We start from the raw sequence: 10000 nt of genomic DNA, 5'->3' as shown, positions 1-10000 counted from the left end.
AAATCAGTGTTATAAAAAAATAAAATAAAAATTGTGGTTTCAAGGCAAATTGCACTCTGTGATGGAAAGTAGCACCAGAAGTAAAGCTCAGGAGTTGAAGTTTTGTCTGTTTTGAATCACCAGAGCTCAGGCCTGGTGTGAAAGCTTTACTCAGGTGAGTAAACCTGAGTTATGTGGGTCCCACTGGAGCCAGAGTCCTCCAAATCTTGTCAGCTTCCACCCTCCTGCTCCTCATACGGAGCAACAGCTATGGCCTACCTGGTGCCATGGGAAAGCATACTTTGATACATGTGAAATGTTATATCTCATCAGGAGAGGGGAAAGGATGGTTTGGATGCATGGATGTGCTTTGCAGACCTGGGGACTGCACAACAAAACCTTCCTGGTATTTGCTCAAAGTTGCAAAACTCTCCACTGCAATTATTTCCCTCTCCCTCCTTCCCAAAAAAGGTCAAGCACAGCACTGGTCATCATTTCAAATGATGGTTTGTTTTATCAGTCCTCAGTGCTCCAGTGCCTTTGGAGAAAATGTTGCTGCTGTGCTTTTAAAAAATAATAAAAGTTACAGGATCCCTTTGAATTGGGCAAATGTTGGCAGTGTTGGCAGGAGAGACACGGAGCGTTTCAAAGTTCTGGTATGAAGGAAAAGATTCTGAATAAAACAATTTTATGTGATTTTGCAGGTGGTTTGAGCTATCATTTTATACGTACGTTTGTACCACTGCTCATTGGAATGTTCATATAATACTGACCTAATTATGCATAGAAAAAAGATAAGCCATTTACTTGATTCATTTCTTCTTTTTAAATCAAGAAAGGAACAAAAAGGCTCCTATTTTCTGAAAGAAATTGTTCGCTTTTATTGCAGAAAAGTAGCAGCTTGTGCAGAACTAGAACTGTAACAATTTTATATTCCAAAGGTTTTGTGTGTATTCGGTTAGTTACAGTAATTATACCCAATAACTGACAGCCAAAATCACGTAGGAGAAAGCAAAGGCTGTTTTCTCACACAGGCCCTGCTGCAGAACATCTGCTGAGAGATTTGCATATTAATTAACCCATATTAACTCTAATTATTCTGGGAAATTATCAAATAAATTGAATTTTCTAATTTTAACCTTTCTTTTACTTGACGCGTGTCGAGGCTGAGAGGACGCACCAGGCTATCTCACCTGGGCAATGAGCAAAGGATCTTTTCTTCCCCTTTTTTTTGCCTTGCTCCCGCAGACCTGGGGCAGCCTGGGGAGCTTTTGTGTGCCTGGTGCTTTTTTGGCTCCCGCGCTCGGTCGGGTCTCGGCGCATTTGCTGCGCGACGGCACATGTGTGCGTGTGAGCACAGATGGTGGATTTATACAGGGGTGAGGAAAGGTGGTACCTCCGAACAGTTGAGCAAACCTTAAGTTTTTTTTCTCCCCCTCCTCTCCTTTTTTTTTTTTCCCCCCCCTCCCCAGCCTGTTGTTTAGGCCTGAGCAAATAAATGGGAGTTTAATTCAATTAGAGCCTGGCTTTAGTCAGTTGCCTCATGACAGAAATTATTCAATATTTTTTCCCCTCACATTGTTTGGTTTACACATCGCTGACTCCCTTGCTTTTGTGCTCTGTTTAGAGTGGCCGTAATGCGGTGAGCTTTTGTGTCTGCCATGTCGCCGTCCCTTTCACCGCTGTCTGGTTTTGTCAGTCCTGAGGTGCAACGATGCTATTTTGAAAACAGAAAGGTTTTAATGTATTAGGAACGGGGCCCGCGCTTGCACAGCAGCAAAATGTTGGAAACAAAGCTGGCGAGCCAGGACCGAGCGGCAGCCGCAGGGAGGATGCTCCGGGCTTGGGGGGAGGATGGAGCCCCTGGGTCCCGGCCCCTGGGGGTGCCGTGCGCCTCGCCCAGCTCGGGCAAAGTTGGCGAGGTCAGCATCCCAGAAGTACCCAAAAGCACCCCGCTCCCCAAACACCCTCGGGAACCCATTCCCTGGGAGGTTTAGCGCGAGCAACACCTCTGGAGGAAGGTTGGCAAGCCCTCATTTCCACCTTAATGGCCGTGATCTCCTCCCCCTCTCCTTGGAGCCGGGCAGGTGATGCTCGGTGGCGTTATCCCCGAGCAGGGCTGATCTCTCCCATTATTCCTGCTGATGGGCTCTCAAGTGGCGCGTTACCTGTTAGACACAGGATTTCCTGTTGACACCAGGAAACAGGAAAAAATCCCAAACCAAGCCCAACCAACCCAGCTAGGGCTGCCAAACAAATAGGCAGAGATTTTCAAGGCAATTGGGGGACCTTTTTTTTTTTTTTTTCAGTTTGTTAGATTTTTTTTTTCTAAATGGAGAGGCTAGAGGTGCACAGTGCTTTTGTGTGGAAGTTTGGAGGATTCTTTCCAGAGAAGTGTGCCTTTGGGAGGCGAGATGTGGCTACATCAGAAGAAGGTAGGGTTAACAACATCAAACTGCTCTCTCCCAGAACTTTAAAGGAGGAAAGGATTGTCCCTCCTGAGCTGAAATGCTGGGTTGTTTAGGCTTTAAATTGTGGGTTAAATGCAATATGAAAAATGAGTCAGATGTGTAGCTATTAATCTTTGGGGCGGAGGAGGATAAAATGCCAGCAGATACAGAGCTTCTTAATAGAAACAGAGTGTCGTTATAAGGTTGCCTTTTTTTTTACATGATGGCATTACTCATTTTAAGTTGCAAAATGACCAGGCTGTGATTTCTGAACCTTTGAATACAGTCCAGCTTTTATGACTTTTTACCTACTCCATGGTTTACAAAGTTGAGCAACCTTTAGGGAAGAAGGTGATAGACACAATATCTATTTATGCAAGGACACATTTCCCTTTTCTTTATGTTCTGTTTATTCAAGGTTTTGTTTCCAAGGTCTTATTACTATAAAACTTAAAGCGAGACAAGGTCTGCCCTCACGTCAGATAACAACACCAAAACAATTCTGATGCCTCAGTAGCTTATTATTTCATACTTCCAGGTCTTAAATAAATTACAGTTATTTTCACATTCCTCCTGAATATCCTTCAGGCATGATAATAAGTGCATTTTTCTGAAAAGACTGTTAATATTTCTTTTCTTCTCACTGATTTAAAATATTTTGTTGAATTGTCATGTACAATAATAATTAGAGGGGGTCTTGCTAAATTTCTTTCAGTGTGATGCTTATATTGTTTAGCTTCTTGACATATTTTACTAATCATTGCAAAACTGTTGGCAAATAGACTGTAAATTACAGTGAAACACAGAGGTGCACCAGTAGTTTAAGCATCTTTTCTCCAGCATTCCTTTTGCTGCAGCCTTGCAGATTCCTCTTTTTCTCTCTTGGGTTTGTTGAGGTTTTTTTGTTTGGGTTTTTTTTTCTTTTTTTGTTCAATCATCAAAGGCAATTATTGGCTTGGGTTTTGAAGTGCAGATCATCAAGGTATTATTTCCTTAGAAGTGCAATACTGTAGATTGTGGAAAGCAAGAGGACCTGAGTAATTTTCTGCAGAGGAGAAGGCACTAGTCTGAATGATTCAGTGAATGACACACATTTAGGTTTGGGTTTCTACTTCTAGCATCAGTATAATGTTTCTCTCCTCTTTAATTTTTTTTTTCTCCATGGGTTAAGTAAGGTAGTCAACAATGTTAGAATTTTACTAGAGGGGAAGAAAACCATGTTTTTCTGTTTTGTTCTTTTTTTCTAATATGGAGTTGCAGGGTAGTATAAAGTTACAGCCTGGCAATAAACAAATCTGGGTGATTTAAGGTCTGACTGAGTGATGTGCAGGACCGGATCCTGGTTCCACTGAAATGAAGGAGGTTGTATCACCGTGCCAGAGAAGAAACAATTGGTATTGAAAACAAGAAGTTGTCCCAGAATGATTTCATTCTTTTCAGCATTTCCAGTAAAATACGGAACTCATTAAAATGATTTTTTCTTGTATTTATTCCACCCAAATGTAAATATTAGGGCCCACAAGCTAGGCTGCTCAGGAACATGCCACAGGTATGAAGTGTCCAGGCCCTCCTTGCTGGTGCAGCACCCCACGTTCCCAGGTTTGGGTCTGGGTCCTGAGGGCTTTCCTCTGGAACCTGAGGTGAGAGGAACTAGGAGCATGATGGTAATTTGTTTTGTTGGGGATATATCAGGTACTGTGCCATTGGCTTCTAGGCAGTGCTTCCCACTTGCAGGAATTGCTGCTGCAGCTGAAGTTCTGCAGTGGTCTGGATTTATCCTGTACATTGAATGATCTTGTCTCTGGTGTGCTCATTCATGAAGGATCTTCCCATTCCCTTTGGGTAACCAAGGTTGTACTTCTGTATTAAAGAGCAGGTTATGTGATTGTTTATAACTCCTGCTCAATGGTCCACCATTAAAAAGGATGACTCTAAATCCAGGCTTACATAGCACGTAATGACAACTTTGAACAAGAAGTCTTATTTGAAATTCTTAAGGGATTTCAGAAAAGTTTTATTTTTTTAAACACCAAAATCTTCTACCTACAATATTTGGGCAGTTCTACCTCTCTCCCACCTGTCTGTTTAATAGGAATTAGGTATGCAGCAACTCTCTCTGCCATTGTGTTAGCAGTGGATTTGACTTCCTCTTGCTTGAGGGTGAGGGACAAGTTGACTCATTTGACAAGAACATACAAACCACTCAGCCACAACCACTCAGCCACCATCCCAGCCTTTCTTGACCAGAACAAAAACAAGAACAAAAAATTGCTTTCTTGATCTAAGTAATTTAAGTAATCTAAGATTTACTTAATGGGAGTAAGAGCTGGGTTTTTTTTTTTTCTTCATTTCTATTTTTTTATACAAAATTCATCCTAGGTGAATAACCTTAGGACAATCTTATTTTTACCTATGAAGTCAAGTAGCTGGGGGCTCCCTTCTTGGGTATCTCCCTCATAGTGGGGAAAACCTGTCAGATTCTTCAACCCAACATGGCTGGAGGAGAATTATTCTGTTAGCAATCATTTAAGTTAGCATTATAAATTAAACTCCTCCAAAGAGTGGGAGAGCTGTGTCCCTAAAAAATAATGATGTTCGGCTGTTGTAGCGCTACCTGGGTGTGACAGAGTTGAACAAATTGTTTCAGGGCCTTCACAGCAAAAGAAAAAGTTCTCAACAGGCTGATAGACATTATGGTGGATAAATCACTATTTACTATCTTCTGGAAACTGTCAAGCCCATATTTCAACAGAAATTTTTTTTTTTTTGCTGGGAAAAGTTGTATTATGGTATAACTAGAGAGAGGGACCAACATTTTTCTAAGGACCCTTCAAGAGTGTAAGATTCTATTCCCTATAAATTCACACACAAAAATGCATAAGCCTCAGAAAAAGACATATTTTCCTTTAGTTAAGAATCTTTTCATTCTACATAAAAGCTAAAAACAATAATGAAAATAATAAAAGTATCTTTTGGACAAAAGATAATAGACAGCGATGCACAGTTCCAGCACCTCTTTTATCTCCTCTGTACCTCATCATCAGTCACCACAGCAAGGAAAGAGAACTATCAGACTTGGAACTGTTCTAGTCCAGTAAAAGCTTTGATTTTCTCTCCTCTGCCACAATTCTAAGGCGTGCTACATAAGAGTTATCACTGCTGTTTGCAAACAGCCAGGGAAAGGAAAGGGGATAAAATATTCACCTCCAAAGTCAACACGGAATGAAACTATGCATCTGTATTTCTCTTTCAAGGACATCATCAAAACTCAGGGAGGCAAAGCCATCCACAGCAAACCATGAGTCTGTATAGATTTTAAGGTAATAAAGCTAACATTAACTGTCAGTCTCCAAACTGAAACTGTGGTAGCCTTTTTAACTAAAGAGAATGTTATTTTTTCTTCTCTGAAGAGGCTTCTTCTTCAAAGACCCTATTGATGGGAAGGTAGAAGGAAACCTGACATCATTTTGGATTCTTCCCAGCCTACCTTCAGGCATCTCTTTCTACTGCTTCTTTCATGGAAGCACTCAAGTCTTAGTGTGACAATTTAAAAAATATGAAGCCTCTGGGCTATTATGAATTTCTGTCCCCGGAGTGAAACACAGCACAAACCCTACAAGTGAGAAGACTCAGAGGAACTGTCTATTTTCTGTTGTTTTGAGATGGTCAGCTTGAGGCTGAAGGTGATATTGTGGGGGGTGAAAGCCACATCAGTTTTTACAAGGGGTAACTCCTAACTACGCTGGAATACTTCACACGGGGAAACGAGGGAAGAGGTGTAAGGAAGAGAAAGTGAGAAAAAAGAAAAAATGAGGTGATGGAGGATATGCTGGCAGATGTCAATGGACAGCTTGGGTGATTCTGAGGATGACATGTGTTTTCCAGACAGAACAATGGCATCCAAACCGCTAATCAGAACACAGGGTTGGCTCCGTCTCTCCGCTGTAAATCTTGCATTCTTCTGTCGTTGCTGTAGCCAGCTTTTTCAGTTGGTCAGTGGAAAAAGTGGACTAAATTCTGCAGTTGTCTGGAGGCCTTTTGTTCAGGTCAGTGAAGTGGTTTAAAATTACTGTGAAAGTAAAAGGCAGGTAATTTAGTCAAAATGCAGGTATGAAAACACCTGTGATTTCTCCTGTATAGAACACAAATAAATGTTGTGCACTAGGGGCTCTGCAGCCAGATCCATTCTGTTTTCTTGTTCCCCAACATTCAGAACACAGGAACATACCTAGATTTTGCGAAATGAAAGTGCTTATTTTGTGCCAATTCATGATAGGCACTTTCAAACTGAAATAAATGGCATTAAACATAAGAGAGTCTCTCAGTACAGCTCACAACTGTTCTTCTTCCATCTTTCGTTCTTAATTTTTCTGTCCAGTCCTGAAAAAGATCAGGCTATTCTTATATTTTTGAACTAATCAGTAGGATAACTCTGAGAATAGTTCAGTTCTTTGTGTTTAAGAAAGAGAAAAACAGAGTTTGGACAGAGAAAATGAAGTTGCACTGTTACAGAGAGAATTTTCTTCAGCAGTTTGATTCCCCATAAGATAATGTGCTTGTAATTTCTTGAGACTTAGCAGGTATGTCCCTAAATACTTAAAATCATTGAAATCAGATCAGGGATAGAGTTAAGCAGCAACAACATCTTCTTGAACATCCCAAGCAGCAGACTCATGCCAATTCCATACTGATTTCAAGCAAAAGCTGAAGGTATATTGTCTTCCTTCAGGCTATGCTTTTGCTTCTCCTGTGAACAAGCTCTGTAATCTACCAGGAGAGAAGGCTATCTTGGAGGGTAAATAAATAATCAATTATTTATATTTCTGAAAGCATTCAGCTGTGCTCTTACTGCTGTGTAACCATTTAAAAGTATGTATTCAGCAGAGAAATTCCAGTCTGGGAATCTAGTGTGTGTGATTTAATCAGCACCCTCAAGATTCACAGGAAGATGAATCTCCTCCTGGTTGTCAGCATCCAACAACTGGCCTCTCCCTGCAGTGCAGAGGCAGCTGTAAGGGTAGCAGGGGCTGGCTGACCACACAACTGCCAAAATTAATGTCCCTCAGTCAAGATATATAAACTCTGATGAATCCCATTGTCATTAGCAGGAATAAAGAAACAAACACTTCCTGAGAAGAGAAACCAAGAGGGAGCCAAAAGCCTCACCAATGTGTAGTGTATCTCATCTGACAGTGCAACTTTGGTAGCAGCCTCAGGACTCTGGCTAAAAATATAAATAGAAAAAACATGAAGTCATTTGCCTACACAATATAGGAGTGCTCCTTGTTATTGGAGTTTGAAATAGTATCACAGGCTCTTCTTGGAGCCTGCAGTGGGCTGCTTATCAGGGTTCAAAATGGTATCACAGTTTCCCACTGAAATCTGTCGTGTGTTTAACTATTTTCACTAAAGGCATATTCCGAAGGATGTGCATGTAAAGGCAACCTGAGAGGTGAGACACTGACCTGAGCATCAGCTTTTAGGCTTTAGGATTAAGCAACCCTTAATCTGCATTTCAAATTCCTCTATTCCACCCTTCTAATATCACATCTGCAGGACAGCCGAGGTCCTGTCTGTTGGCAAAATGTTGCCCTTCAAATCCTAAGCCTTCTTATTTGTGGAGTTTACGTGTTGAAGGTACATTCTATTAGAGTCACCATTCCCATAGCGATTACAGTTGCCTGAGAAATTTCTAAAAATGTATTTTTATTATCAATGTACCTTCCCTGAGAACAGTGTTTATTCTAGGGGGAAAGGAGTGGGTGCACCCTAAGCTTCCTGTCTCATCACTTGTATCATCCTCATTTCTCTTAGGATGAGAGACACTCATTAGTAATAGAACAGAGGAGATGGCAATCACACACTCACACAAAGCAGGTAAGACCTTCTCTGGTTAGGATCTGGAGATGAAAAAAGCAAAGAAATGCAGGGGCAAGGATATTACTTCATTCTTAGATTGTATAATTTATACTTAATGTGCTCCACTGTGCTGTGAGCATTACAGGATTCTGTTATCTAAGAAAGCATAAAAAAGTACTCTCCTGTCTACATGCAGAATTTACCCCTGTGTAAGTCTTTTTGCTCTAAATCATTTGCACACATGAAGCCAGGGCACATGCTCATGGCTTGGAATGTCCAAGAACCAGTTGGAAGGAAGCAGTTTCTTCTCTCCTGTTTCCAGGCCTGCTGCTCCTAAGACTTACACCCTGTGGTTTCTCCTCTGGCCATCCCACTGGCCACTCCTGAGCGGGACTGTCTGTAGATAGGTCATGAGGAATGTGCAGTTCTTAGGCACCCAAAGAGGAGAAAGGCATATTTTTGTCCCTCCGTGGATACTTTCATTTTCAGCTTGCTCTGCGAATTATCGCCACTTTTTAGCAGCCACCTACTTTTATGTTACATAAAGAGCAGGGAGCGATGTGACCTGACGTTCCAGCACACCTGAAGTGACTGGGCTCTCCTCAGAAGGTTAAGATGCCGTGGCTGAGGCTGTGCACAATGGGCCAGAGCAGGAGGAAACCAGCAGTTCCCATCCGGTGGCACGACCCACTCCGCCGCCTTTCCCATCCCTCGTTCTGCAGGGAGCCGTTTGCATAAATTCCTTGCAGATCAGGAAGAAAATTGATCCCCTACTTTTCAGCTCCCTTCTTTTACTGGTTGTCACAACCTTAACAGTACTTGACATCAATGGGAGTTACATTGTGGACTGGGGGCAGTGTTTGGCCCTTAAGCGTAGTTTTTGCATGTTAATACATTAGCAACTGATGTCTCATTTGTTCAGTAACTGACAGAATAATGTACAGAGAGCACGTAAGTATGAAAAGGGGCTAGTTAGGTAATGTTGAGCAGAACATCTTCAAGACAACAGTGCAACCACTGTATTTCAAATGTCAGGCTAATTATTATCAACATTTAAATGCTAGCGTGGGCCATTTTTAATGGTGGAATTTTTCTCAGCAGGTACCATTTAGGGGAGAAAATGTCACATGTAGTTCTGCCATTGCATTGTTCCAAAAAAAAAAAAAAAAAAAAAAAAAGTACGTAAAACAAGGAAAGTCTTCCTAGGGACAGCAAAAAGGACATCTTGTTTGCTTAAATATGATGGTAAAATTAATCTGTCTGATGATAGTACTTGGGGTATCATTTTTTTTAAGGAGGCTTTGAGAAGGTTTGCTAGAATATAACAATTTCAACTGAAAATTACACTCACCAGAGATAAAGCATGTAGTTTTTTTGGAGATTCATACTTGTGCAGGTCTCAGTTGTTCTGGAGGCAGTTGAAGTCTGAGCTGTGCACTCTCTGGTAACCCCCTGAACCGAAAACGAAACTTGAATATGATTCAGCACAAAATGGAATGCAATGCCAATGATTCAGATGCTTCTCCTCTGGTCTGATCCATCCCTTACCATGTAAACACAGCACTAAATGGCAAACACCACTGCAGTCCAGGGCAGAACCTGGGAGTAATCACGAGCAGGTTTTCCTGGTCTGACTCTTACACAGAATTATCATTAATCCCTGTGTTGATCTCAACATTTATTTCTGCTCTTTAGCTGGCTTTTTGCTGCAC

General features: G+C 41.4%; 1 protein-coding gene across 3 annotated transcripts in view; it reads left to right on the top strand.

The window, feature by feature from the left end:
• ZEB2 (zinc finger E-box binding homeobox 2) overlaps window positions 1–10000 on the top strand; it is a 114246-nt gene that overhangs the window by 69125 nt on the left and 35121 nt on the right. The window contains exon 1 of one of the 3 annotated variants that reach the window (XM_032113624.1): window positions 8264–8306. The exons of the other annotated variants lie outside the window; for them this stretch is intronic. Within the exon in view, the coding sequence (XP_031969515.1) occupies window positions 8279–8306 (28 nt within the window). The 5' untranslated portion in view covers window positions 8264–8278. Of the gene's footprint in view, window positions 1–8263; window positions 8307–10000 lie in introns of those variants that run through there. 3 annotated transcript variants of the gene reach the window in all.

This window comes from Corvus moneduloides, chromosome 7, assembly GCF_009650955.1.
Source record: "Corvus moneduloides isolate bCorMon1 chromosome 7, bCorMon1.pri, whole genome shotgun sequence".
In the NCBI taxonomy this organism is placed as follows: Eukaryota; Metazoa; Chordata; class Aves; order Passeriformes; family Corvidae; genus Corvus; species Corvus moneduloides.
The sequence above is the reverse complement of the archived record's forward strand: the minus strand, read 5'-3'. Positions and strand labels throughout refer to the sequence as shown.